This window comes from Numida meleagris, chromosome 10 (genome assembly GCF_002078875.1).
Source record: "Numida meleagris isolate 19003 breed g44 Domestic line chromosome 10, NumMel1.0, whole genome shotgun sequence".
Taxonomy (NCBI): Eukaryota; Metazoa; Chordata; class Aves; order Galliformes; family Numididae; genus Numida; species Numida meleagris.
The window spans coordinates 17,509,863-17,522,071 of NC_034418.1; the positions used below are offsets into that span (position 1 = coordinate 17,509,863).

At 61.2% G+C, this 12,209-nt stretch overlaps 2 protein-coding genes across 7 annotated transcripts in view; both read right to left on the reverse strand.

Moving 5' to 3' along the window:
- On the reverse strand, positions 2,290–3,500 carry LOC110404423. The gene is made up of 2 exons (XM_021408705.1): positions 3,326–3,500; positions 2,290–3,259 (listed from the first exon to the last, which is right to left on the reverse strand). The coding sequence occupies exons 1-2, from the start codon at positions 3,461–3,463 to the stop codon at positions 2,309–2,311; spliced, it is 1,089 nt and encodes a 362-aa protein (XP_021264380.1). The 5' UTR covers positions 3,464–3,500; the 3' UTR covers positions 2,290–2,308.
- Positions 2,295–12,209, reverse strand: part of KIAA0513 (KIAA0513 ortholog) — a 12,838-nt gene continuing 2,923 nt past the window's right edge. Inside the window, exons 2-14 of one of the 6 annotated variants that reach the window (XM_021408699.1) lie at positions 11,917–12,127; positions 8,786–9,260; positions 8,414–8,513; positions 8,154–8,227; positions 7,999–8,069; positions 7,310–7,517; positions 6,872–6,912; positions 6,647–6,725; positions 6,353–6,430; positions 5,893–5,922; positions 4,390–4,470; positions 4,026–4,120; positions 2,295–3,923 (exon numbers count right to left, since the gene is read on the reverse strand). In XM_021408699.1, coding sequence (XP_021264374.1) covers positions 3,874–3,923; positions 4,026–4,120; positions 4,390–4,470; positions 5,893–5,922; positions 6,353–6,430; positions 6,647–6,725; positions 6,872–6,912; positions 7,310–7,517; positions 7,999–8,069; positions 8,154–8,227; positions 8,414–8,513; positions 8,786–9,111 — 1,233 coding nt within the window. In that variant the 5' untranslated portion in view covers positions 9,112–9,260; positions 11,917–12,127 and the 3' untranslated portion in view covers positions 2,295–3,873. Of the gene's footprint in view, positions 3,924–4,025; positions 4,121–4,389; positions 4,471–5,892; positions 5,923–6,352; positions 6,431–6,646; positions 6,726–6,871; positions 6,913–7,309; positions 7,518–7,998; positions 8,070–8,153; positions 8,228–8,413; positions 8,514–8,785; positions 9,261–10,922; positions 11,142–11,236; positions 11,462–11,916; positions 12,191–12,209 lie in introns of those variants that run through there. The other 5 variants (XM_021408700.1, XM_021408703.1, XM_021408702.1 and 2 more) reach the window with 5 other exon arrangements.

The following is a 12,209-nucleotide window of genomic DNA, read 5'->3' on the forward strand; positions in this document are numbered from 1 at the left end:
GATGGAGAAGATGCCCTGGTGCAGAAGCAGCACGAGATCCTACATCCCACCCCTCTCCCTGGGGCGGCAGTGTGCTGCTGGAGGGGAGAGAACACACTCCATCCCAATCCCAATGGCACTGTGCAGTGGAAGCTACACCTGCCCATGGGGACAAAGGCACCAGGTCACCCAAGCGCATCCCCCACATGCTCTGTGCTGAGCACTGTGCACAGCCAGCTCCAGCGGGGTCTGCTGGGGGGAGCAGCACGCAGTCCTGGCAGGAGCAGACAGGGATTTTCCAGCTGATCCAGCCCCCGCAGAGCACGTCCTGCTCTGCTCACAGCTGAGCCCGACAGCCTCTGGGGAGCCAGGAGCAATGGGCATGGCGAAACCCTGCTGAAAGGGAGCTGGAAAGCATCCCCAGCAGTGACCTTGCCTGAACACAGCGGCTTGGGTTGGGAGAGCAGAGCAAGAGGATGTGACTCACATCTGGGACGTGGCCACGAAGGACAGATGTGTTCTCTCACTGTCCAGGGCTCTGTCTGCTCACGCAGCGGCTCCAGCTCATCTCTCAGCCACCCCAAAGCGGGAGCGATGCTTCCCTGCAGTACCCCAGTAAGGCAGACTGGGGACACCTGTGCTCCTGAAAGGAAAATTATAATATATATATATATTTCTTTGAAAAGAAGTCATTTTTCCTGTACAAGAATTTTCCAGTTTCATTTGCCAGCCCTTCCCAGAAGGGCCAGAGGTGGAGTTCAGCCCTCTGTGCCTCAGAAGCTGTGTCTGCAGAGGGATGCTGACGGGAAAAGCACGGGGACTCAGCCATAGCCCTCTAACACGGCAGTTTATGGGGATGCACGGAGGTCAGGACCCACGGCAGCTCCAGGGCTCCGCCAGCCCGACCCGTGCACGCTGTCCCAATGGAAGAACAAACGGGAGCTCCCCTGCCGGGATTTCCCCGCGCACGGCAGCGGGCAGCAGCAGCAGCCAGCGCTGCAGTTCGCCCTGCAGACACACGGTGGGGCCGCGAAACCGAGTTCCGTTGCACCCGGGTCCTGCCGGCCTCCCCCCGGGTGCAACTTCAAGGCTGCTGCCCCTCTAGAGCTCCCCACATCGGAGCGATGCGCCCGGAGCGCATTGCGATACCCACCAGCATCCCCCAAGGGGAGCCCAGCATCCCTCCCCGCAGGGGTCAAGCAGCCCTGTTGTGGTAGGAGGGGCAGCCCCTTAAATTTTGGGGTATGGCCCCAAGGCCTGCAGCTGAGGTCAGAGCATCCCCTGCCCCACATTGCCGAGGGACGGGGCCCAGCAATCACAGCCGCCCGCTGCCTGCACGGGCTCTCCTCCTCTCACCCGTTAATTACGGCGGTTGTTCAGTGATGAACATCTGAAAAGGAGGTGACAGAGGAGCAAAGGGACGATTTAACGGCCGTAAATCCAGGTGGCTTGGGGTCGGTTGTAACAACACCTCCACCACGAGTCCCCTCTGTTATGAAGTTATCGCTCCCAGCTGCTGTGACAAGGGGAAGATCTTTTAGCAGCTCTGACAGAGGAACAATACAACCTTCAGGGCCTGGGAAGCAAACACCTTCTTTATCCCAGGAGGAAGGGAGGTGGGGATAGGGCTGTTCCCCAGGCTCAGAGCACTCCCTGCACTGCCCTTACCTGCCCTATGCTCCCCTCTAGACACTTCCATCACAGCTGCTCACGCTCCAATTTAAAGCATTGCTCCTCCCACACAGGGAACCAGCCCCAGCAGCAGCTGCCCCTTGCCACACTGATTAATGGTCCTGTAGGTCTCCATCCCATCTAGGTCTCCAGCCCATGCTGCACACAGCAGCCAGGAGGTGCCAGGGTGCACCTGCACTGTCCCAACCCCACACTTCTCACCATCAGGAGCTTATCACTGGGGAGGAGCAGCTGTCACAGGCTGTGCCGTGCCCTCTGCTTTTCCGGAGCTAATCAGCCCACACCCATGTTTTCCCAAGGAGGACCCCAGATAAGAAGTCTCAGCACAGGTGGAGACCTGGGGGGGTTGAATTCATCCATTCCTGTGCCCTGTTTCTGCAGGAATTGGGCTCAAAGGAGCCCTCCCACAGGTGTTCCTAAGCATTGTGTGTCCTCCAGGGAGTGCTGCAGGGCAGGGACATAGCGTGGCCATACAGAGACCCAGGGATGGAGGCTCCTAGCCCCCACCTCCCCCAGTTAAGCACCAGCTCAGCATCCAGCCCTGCAACGTCTCAGATCCTGGGATGGATGAACCCATAGCGCAATGGACATGGGGGGGGGGGGAGGGGGTCATAGGGAGAGTGTTCAGTTTATTTGTTTATTTTTTTTTTTTTAGAAAAATACACATGCAAATAATATATTCTTTAGATTTAGGGGAGGGGGTGGGGAATAGAAGACAAACGCAGCAGGAATGAGGAGAGAGCTCGTCTCCATCAATTGCACACAAAGTGCAAACTGGCAGCGACCCCCCCCCCAGCAAACAGCTTCTGGCAGCAGGGATGGGAGGGATCCTGCCTCGGGGACCTGCTCTGCTATTTCTCTTACGGGATGCATGGGGAAAGCTGCACGCAGAACGTGCAGAAACCTCCAGTTTGGGGACAGAGATGTCCCCGTGTCCTGCAGCTGCTGTGCCAAGGAACGCATTGGAACCCGCATCAGAACCTGCTCGGCTGCATTGCTGGGGCTGCAGTGAGGCAGGCAGAGCAGGAGGTGTGCTGGGTGACCCGCTGGAAGGAAGGGGGAAGGAACGGGCAGCAAGGTGCAGGGCTGTTCCTTTAGCACCGGGGAAGGAGGCTCTGGGAAAGCTGCAAACCCACAGCTGCAGCAGGAAATGGGGCGCAGGGACAGCAAGCACAGTGAGTGCATGCAGAAAAACCCCATTCTGAGCCCCACAGCTGCTGCTTTCCCACGTCCTCCCAGCCCAGCCTGCCTCCCCTCCTCGCCATGGCTTACATCCTACCAATGGAGGCCCATGATGTGACCAAACAGTGCTTCCTCCCCATGCACGGGGCCATAGAGGGAAAGCAGAGCAGTTTTCCCAAGGGAAAGCCACCCTGTGCCACCCCAACCCAGAGCCCAACCAAAGCAGAGCCCCCCTCTGTGCCCCCCATCCCCACAGAGCACCCCCAGAGCTCCCAGTTCCTTTCACAGATCCTGGAAGCCGTGTGCTGCACAATGTCCACTGCCTCGTAGCAGGAGGAGGTGGGTCAGAGGCAGCCTGGATGCACCCCGGCAGCTGGATGGGACCCCAACAACAGCTGGATGGGACCCCAACAACAGCTGGATGGGACCCCAACAACAGCTGGATGGGACCCCAACAACAGCTGGATGGGACGCCAACAGCTGGATGCACTCCCTGCCATCCACTCCCCCGTGCCTGTGTCTCGCTCACCAAGGGGATGCTGTGGGAATGCAGGATGCTCTCAGCCTGAATTTCCTCCAGATCCTGCACCGTCCCTCCACCCAAAGGCATTGGATACCCTGAGCCCCCCACGCAGCATCTTGCAGAGGGCTGAAGTTGCAGCAACGCGGCCTCCCCAGCCCGCAAACGCACGGGGAGCTGCAGCAGCGACCGCTCTTCTTTTTCAGCTTGCTATTTTTCTTGCAGTTTTTTTTTTTTTTGGTTTGTTTGAGCGACAAAACACACCGCCGGGTCGGTCCGCTCTGGAAATACGCACAGGAGAAGGCTCCGGCGAGGGATGGGGCTGTTGGCTCCTATTTCTACAGGCTGCCCGCGGCGCAGCTCTGAAGTCTGGCGGATGGTCATGCGGGTGTAAGGCAGCTCCACACGCGTTGTGTTCGGGTGCTTCGAGCAGCCCAGCTTTGTTCTGGAGGGGGCAGGTTGCCCTCTCCACCTGCTCCGGTCGCCGTCTCGCCGTGCCGCTACTCGGTGGCCATCTGCTCGATGTGGTCGCTGAGCAGCTTGTATTGCTCTGCAAGGGGAGAGGGAAAGCGATGCTTGGGCCGTGCCGAAGCGCCCTGGTGTGGGCAGGGGAGGGGGGGGGGGGTGCATCACATCCCCCCCCCGGCCCCACCTTCATCCAAATTGCCGATGGTCGCCTGCTTCTTGAGGAAGTCGCTGCAGAGCTTCTTGGTGAGGCCGAACGCCAGCATGTTGTGGATGAAGGTGCTGAGGAAGGACAGAGGGGCTCTTGGTGAGGGTAGGGCCAGGCGGCCCTTCCTCCCCCCCCCCCTTCCTCTTCCTCCCCACGGCCCTTTGTGGCAGGTGACGCCCGGGTGCGGGGCTGCACTGGGATGCTGCGGTGCTGGGATTTGCAAGGGAGAAGCAAGCTTGCAGAAGCAAGCCCCAGGGAGAAGCACTGGGTATGCTCTGCCCCTTTCCCCAGCAGAAGGGACATCCTGAGCATGGCACGTGGAGTCCCAGCACGCCCGGCTCACCCCAGCTGCCCGAAGGTGATGTTCTCATTGAAGCGCAGGCTGTCATCCCGCTCCTCCTGCGTCATGTGGCACCACTTCTCCCTGCAAGGCACGAGCCCACCTGGCATCACCAATCCACCCCCAGCAAGAGGTACCCTGGAAAGAAATATTCTACCACCCAAAAACAGCCCTGATCTCACACCTCACCTTCGGAGCCCTCCTTTTGGTGAGGGGGAATAAGCTTGCAGCTCCCGGGGATGCCCATCCCAATGGGGCTGTCCTGGAGCACCCCCACCTCCAGGCACCTCCCCGCCAGCTGCACAGGGCCCTGCAGCTCCCAGAGCCCCCAGCAGTGCACGAGGGCTCTCCTTCCCCTCCCCATCCCCAAACCACAGCTGCAGCCACATCCCCAAATCACAGCACTGCACTCAAGGATGCCCCGGCTCCCTGCACCCCATTCCCCAGCAATGCAACCAATGCACGGCCTTCACTGGATGGGGCTTAAAGCTCGAGAGCTCTGCAACCAGCTCTAGGTGGTGGCACGTGTCCCACTCGTGGGACTTTGGGGATAAAGTCACGCTGGGCAGGACAGAAGTGTCACCGCAGTGGTGCGCAGTGCTGGGGCGGTGCATGCACACTGGGGAAAGTGCAGCTCCGGGATGAAGCCAGCCCCCTTCTGAGAGGTCACAGCCAAAGGGTGAGAGGGAAGGTGAGGAGAAAGGGAGAGGAAGAAGAGATACATCCATATGGAGGAGAAAGAAGAGGAGAAGAGCGGGGGTGCGCTGCGAGCAGGACAGGGTGCAGGTGCAGGTGCAGGGCTCGCCCCTTCCTTTCCTCCTGCTGCAGGCTGATGCTCCATCTGAGCAAAACCAAGTTATCCTTACCCTTGAGAATGATTTATGGCCAAGACTAAAAGAGCCCTCACCTCTTGGTCAGACCCTCAGCTGGAGAGGTTTTCTCCCCAGTCGGACCTGCCATGCTCCTGCGGCAGGGAGCACGCCCAGATCCCAGCACCACTGAATCATTTGGGGCTTTGCAGCCAGGAGGATGCACTTGCTGTTAAAACACAGCCCCCGTCTGCAGCTTGCTTTTTCTATAGGGGTGGCAGCATAGAGATGCAACAAAACAAAGGAGCAGATCTTCCAACTGTAAATACTCTTTCCAATGCCGCTCCCCAAAGCAGCAACCAGCAGCAGCAAGCAGGAAGGACAGGAGAGGGTGATGCTTTCTGCACAGACAGACCCAATTCATGCCCCAAACCTGCCCAGGACACAGCCCCATCCCCCAGCAGCCGGGTGTCCCATTCCCACTGCACCATGCTGCAGCAGGTCAGGATTCTTTTAGAAAAGCAGCATTAACGGGAGAGAAATCCATTCATTCGCGGGAGCTCTGCGTGATGCACCGATCTCATGCATCCACTGCTCCCCGGTGCAGAAAGGCACACGCGGGACCCCCAGGCAGAGTTTGGGGCTGAAGGGAGCCCCTGGCAGGTGATGCGAGGGAGGAATGCGGACAGACACACACCTCTTCTCCTCTTCCTCCCCAGCGTTCCCTCTGGAGCGGCAGCAGACACGGGGCCGACAAAAGTCGCGCGGGACAGATCATGCAAGAGAGATGGATGGAGGGAGAGGGGGAGAAGGACGGACGGAAGGAGGTTGTTAGAGGCAGAGAGAGGGAAAAGAGAGAGAAAAAGAGGAATTTAGTGACGCCACCTCCCCCCCCTCCCATCCCCCTGCCTTCCCCCCGAGATGCTGGGAGCGTTCGTTAGTCGGGCTCAGCCATCAGAGTAATCGGGAACGGCACCCGGAGCAGAGAGCAGCTGCCGGTGGCGTATGTCCTCGCGAGACATTTGCTGCTGCTAATTTGGGGCTTAATCAAAGCAAACGTGGTTATGGTGGCCTGGCTGCCGCTGACTGCCAATGACGATGCAAAATGAGCAGGGAAACCTTGGTGCTCCTTGAGTTGAAGGGGAGGAGGGTCCTACCTGGTGGTGGGGGAGCGCTTCCTGCGCTCGCAGTGCACGGCGTCGAAGAAGGCGGCGTTCCAGAAGCGCAGGTTGTGCCTATGGGGCAGGGACGTGGGTCAGAGGTGGCCCCCCGCCATGTTCCCCCCCCCATCTGCATCCCACGGGCCGGGAGGTGAGTCCATCAGTCTGGCACACGTAGTCCAATTGGGGTAAATGAGGGCTTGGTGCTTAATTGGAAGTGTTGCTGCCCTACCCCCCAGCCCCACGCAGCGTATGGGCAAGTGGGCAAACCCCACCAGGAGCCAGCGTTACCAGATGGGCTGCTGCTTGAGGTGCATGTACAGGTAGATCTTCTCTCCTTTCTTCTCCTCCTCCGGGCTCTGCACGGAAACTGCGGGGACACACGGTGACATTTGGGCACGGGGAGCTCAGGAGGACAGCGCCCACCCCCCACAGCTCCAGCACCGCGTCCACCCCACGCTCCCTCCCCGCGGATGCCTTTGCCATGCCTGAATCAGCAACGCTGGCTCCACTCACCCGTCTTCTTCAGCTTCTCCTTCGGTTTGTCCTCACCTTCGCTGTGGCAGGAAATCAGTGTTAGCTCCCAAGAAGCGCAGTGACAGCCAGAACAACACCACCCAGGTCCCTTGGTGAGGGACGTCCCGTATGAAATGTTGCTCCCATGCCGCCATCCCCAGAGCCAGAAAGGCAGACAGGAGATGGCGGTGCCCATCCCGTGGGCTGGAACCACACAGAAGACCACAGAGCAGTGGCAGCATCTCCTGGAACCAGGTATCTCCACCCCCAAGGGACATGGGACTCCTGTGTCATGAGATGCCCGAAGCACAAAGCATGGGGACAGGCGAGGAGCCATCTTCCCATCACCATTATAACCCCACCTCTCCTATGTCCCTACACCCAGGTGGCACCTGGCACCATCAGCCCTCCCTACCCGCCCCACACAGTGGTACCCACTCGCTCTTTTTGGCCGCAGGACCCTTCAGCTTGGTCTCCAGGCCCCCGAAGAAGCCCTTGACGTTCTCCGTCTTGGCCGACGTGTTTTTCAGCAGCCGCTCTGCGATGTCCTTCTTCTCTGCCAGCCAGCTGTTGGCCGACTTCAGGTACGAGTCGATGCTGCCCGTGGGCTTCTCCTTGGCCTCCAGGGGCAGCGCGTGGGTCTTCCCTGTGGGTGATACCCCAAGAGCTCAGCCAGCCCCATGGCTCCGGGGACCAGCTCCGAGCAGTGTTACAAAGACCAGGAGACAGAGAGAAACCCTCTCCATCCCAATCCTTGTAGGTTTTGGATAGGAAATCCAGCCTGCCATGGAGGAGTGACCTCCACACACCAGGGAATGAGGTGTTTCTGATGTCTCCAGGGCTGGGGAACGTCTGGAGATCACCACGCACCCCCCAGCAAGAAGCAAGGACAGCCCAGCCCAGCAAGGTTTGCATGGCTCTGGGGAAACGGAGGCTATTTTCTGGTTGGTGTCAGAGTCAGCCAAGTTAAACCCAGCTCAGGAGCCCACCCATCAGCCTCCTCTCGCAGTGAGCATGGTCAGCACCAAGCTCAGAGCCCACCCATCATCGTTCCCATGCACAACACCTGTACACAGTGCACTTCACCCCCAGCACAAGCAGAGCCCAAAGGTGCAGGTGCCCCTTACCGATGTAGTAGTACGTGAAACACATGGTCATGAGGTTCTTGGCAGGACTGAAGTCGTCCATCTGGTGACACCTGGCGGGGGGAGGGCTCTGTGAGGACCCCAGCGGAGCAGCATCGTGCTCACTGCTGCAGCAAACCAAACCCTCCAGCACTTACTCAAACAGCACCAGGGCGAAGGACTGCATCAGGCGGTAGAAGGTCTGCTCCGACACGCACTTGGAGTTGCAGCGCTGCAGGCACAAACCCGGGGGTTGGGTTATTGGGGAATGCTCTCCCGCATCACAGCCACTGGGTGTGTAACTACACTGAGATGCCCTTTGTGCTCCCTTCCCGTGCATCCCGCTGTCCAACAGCGCTGCTCCCGAGCACTGCCCAATCCTCCATCCCAGCCCTCCATCCCCGTCCCAGGCGCTCACCTGTGCGCTCACGTATCTGGCGAACCACTCCCTGCCCTTCCCGTCCTCGCCGCTGCACAGCTCCCCGAACCTCGCCTTCTCCTCCTGCTCCAGATCCTCTCTGCAACGGAGGAATTGGGAAATAAAACACCGCTGAAGCTGAGGCATCCCCTACGGATCCTGGGCGGCGCGGTGCCGGCCGCAGCCCCATGCAGGGAGGATGCACGGGGATGCTGCGGGCGCATCCCTTTGGCCCTCCTCCATCTCCCGCTGCTCAGAAAGGGGGGGGAGAAGGGAGAAGCAGCAGCAGCCAGAGCGGGAGCTGAGCTGCCAAGACAAGCACCGAGCCCCGGAGCGAGCCCCAGTGCCATCCGCCACGCTCGAGCTGCTCACCCCCCGGTGAAGATCTTCTCCACGTAGTGCCGCACAAAGTCCCGGCGCTCGGCCGCTGCCTCGTCCCTGGCCGACCCGGTGCTGTGGTTGGAGGAGAAGGATTCGCCCGAGGAGGAGCGGCGGTGGCCCCAGTGAGCAGGGGACTCGCCCATGTCATTCTCGCTGTCCGCCGACTCGGTGGCATCGCTCTCCTCCGCTGTCACCTCCTCCAGGTGCCCGTTGTCGCTGGGGACGGCCGGAGGAGAGGGCTCTGAGGGGGCAAGGGTGGTCGCTTCGGTGCCGAAGTCGATGAGGTTCCCGACGGGCACATCCTGGGGGGCCTCCATGGTGCGGGGGGGGGTGCGGTGTTCTGGTGGGTGCTCGTCTGCCCGTCCCTCACCGACGCATCAGGGCCATCCCAGACGGGGAACCAGGGAGAAAGGGGTGGCTACGGCAGGTGGGGCCGTGCGCCGGGGGATGGGCTGTCATGGGGCATCTGGAAGACAGGGGAAGGACAGGGTGACCTCAGGGCACCACGTGCAGTGTCCGCACGGCGCCTATCAGCAGTTGCACGGGGTGGGCACACCGGGCTGCTCCCCAGCAGACACGTCAATAAACAAAGGCACGCAGAGCTGGCGTGCTTTCTGTGTCCTTCAAGAGGGTTTCTTGTCCCTTAGCCCCGAAGAGCTCCGCGTGCCGCATTTGGGATGTGACATCTCCCAGCCTGATGGGTCACGCTGGGCTGCGTGTGACCATCCCCGAATCTCATCCCCGGAGAAGCATCCCCCTCCCTGGCACCGGCGCCACGTCCCCATGTACACACCCGAACCCAGGTCCTGAGAAGAGCCCCAAGGACACTGCTGCAGCCACCAGGATCAGATGCAGCTCAGCACCCAGAGGCTGCAGTGCAGAGGGACCGACAAACGCTCCCAGCTGGCTGTGTGCCCGCTGCAGGGCTCTGTCCATCCCAACCCAGCTCGTCCCCAAGCATCCCAGGCTGTGCTGGAGCTGGAGGCAAGCTAGGATGCACGCCACCGACCCGCAGCCAGCAGTGCTGTGCAGAACAGGCTCCTCTGAAGCTGTGCCTTGCTCTTCCCCAGCACCACCAGGCAGAGGGGTGTCCCCAAGCACCTGTCCCACGTGCCCTGCCCCAAGGACACAGCGATCCGGCTGTGTGCCGGCATCCATCGAGTCATCATCCATGCACACACAGTGATATTCCAGGAGAGAGACTTTGAAGTGCAAGACCCCAAAACTCACAGTGGGAATCTGCCAGCTCAGCAGAACCCCGGCCAAGGCTGCAGGCAGCGTGAGGAGATGTGTTCTGCTTGCACATGGCCAAAAAAGGGTTTAACCACCTACTCACCAGCCCATGGTTCAGCATTGCCATTGATCAGAGGCTGCAAAAGCTGCTTTAGGTGCTGCACAGATAGTTCATGCCAACCATGGGCATCCCCTTAAGCACGCATCGCTCAGCGCTTCTATATTCCCTATGGGCAGCCAAACAATAAATCAGCACTGGGGGGTGTCAGCCAGGGAACGCTGCAAACCAGGAGCTGGCTGGAGCCATGCACAGGGAGGCAGCTCGGAGAACTGCTCGTCCTTCAGCAGGAAAATTGGGTGTTCTGGGTGGGGGACACATCGCACGGCCTGCTCAGCTCTGAGAGCTTTCTGGAGGGGAAGGAAAAGGAGGAGCTTTCCTGAGAGGAGAGGAAGAACTGCAGCAGCCCGGGGGGGCGGGGGGGGTTTGCTGCTTTGGGAAATGGGAACGGGATGGGGAACGGAGCAGAAAGAGCCCCCCAGCATTGCAACCTCAGCTTAAAAAGCATCAGCGCTGCCCTCAGCTTAACCTCAGCTGTAACAAGGTGCAAAGCTCAGGACCTCTCACCCCCGCTGCTCTGGCTGCTCTCCCTCTCCATGCAGCCCATTCTGAGCCATTCTGAGCTGTTGCCCACCACGCTCCTGGCCATGCCCCCCCCCACACACTGCGTGCTGTGCAGCAGGACCACAGCAATCCCCGTGCGCTTGGAGCTGCGAGGGTGCATTGCTGTGGTCTCTGCCCCCTGGGCACCCACAGGCTCCGCAGCCCCCGAGGGCTCCCAGCCCGTCTCCCTGCCGTGGGGATGCTGCTCTGGGGAAGGGAAAAGCAGAACGAAACCTTCCAGCCACGCACTGCTCAGCCCTGGCACTGCTCCACGCTGCAGCCGTCCGTTCTGGTCTCAGCTCCGGGCCCCTAGCTCTCATTTGCTCTGCACGGGGTGTCCCAAAGGTGCACAAAGGCACCGGCGTTCACAAAGCAGTGCTCCTGCCAAGGATCGCTCCGTGCACCGCAGGGAACGGCCTGTTTGCTCCGTGGGAACTGGTCGGTCCTGTCCCCGCTGCCAACCCCCCCCCGCAGCTCCGAGCAAACAGCGGGACGCTCACGTCCACTGCAGCCCCACAGCCCTGCCAAGCCGGGCGTCCTGCACCCACCTCTCCTCCTCTTGCAGCACGCCGACCTCCTGCCTCGCACAGAGCTGGGGATGACAGGAGCTGCTCCCAGCGTCCTCGTCCCCGCGCCGGCAGCAGGGACGCGCTCTGTTCTATCCGGGTTTAACCCAGCCACGTCCTTGCTGACTGCGCTGCTCTGCCGACAGCGTGCCCCGCTCCTGGCCCCTGTGCTGGGACGTCCCAACCCTCGCAGCGTAACAAAAGCAAGCTGTGGCCGCTTGGTTCATTTCAACCCCCCCCCTGCCCCCGCCAGGTGCTGCAATGTGAAACGCTGCCACGCTCAGCACCGGGCTGAGACCTCCCGCACTCGGTGCACGCTCAGCACGGGCACTGGGGCCACCGCAGAGCACGAGGAGCGGAGGGGCTGCAGGCGAACTGCGGCCCAGCTCTCAACTTCTCTGCTTTGCACAGAGCGCTGTCTCCCCGCCTTCATCCCGCAGCCTTTATCCCGCAGCCCAGCACACGGCGGCCTTTAGAAGGGGCCCTGTGCTTGCAGCGCGGCCGACGCGTTGTGCCGACGGAGGAGCTCACCCCAAGGAGCATAGGGAGGGAATGCCGGGGCACGCAGCGGGGCAAGAGGACGCGTGAAACCCCCACCCGGGGCCTGCCCTCGCGTGGGGTCAGGGCACGGCTCCCCCCACGCTGCATCCCCAGCGCTTTACCTGCACCCAGCGGCCGCCACGTCGCTTCGCTCGGGCTCGAGGCACAGGGGATGGACGGATGGGTGGATGGAATGGGTGGATGGGTGGATGGATGGATGACAGCGCGGGGACGACAGCGCGGGGACGACGACGCGATCCCTCCCTCCGGAGCTCACGTCCCCCCTCCCCGCTGCCCACGCAGGCACGCACACGGCGCACAGCAGCTGCGGCGCTGGGAGGAAGAGGAAGGAAAAAGCCCTTTGTGCAATTTCGCCACGCTTGGCGGCTCCCCCCCGCACGCAGTCGCCGCGAGC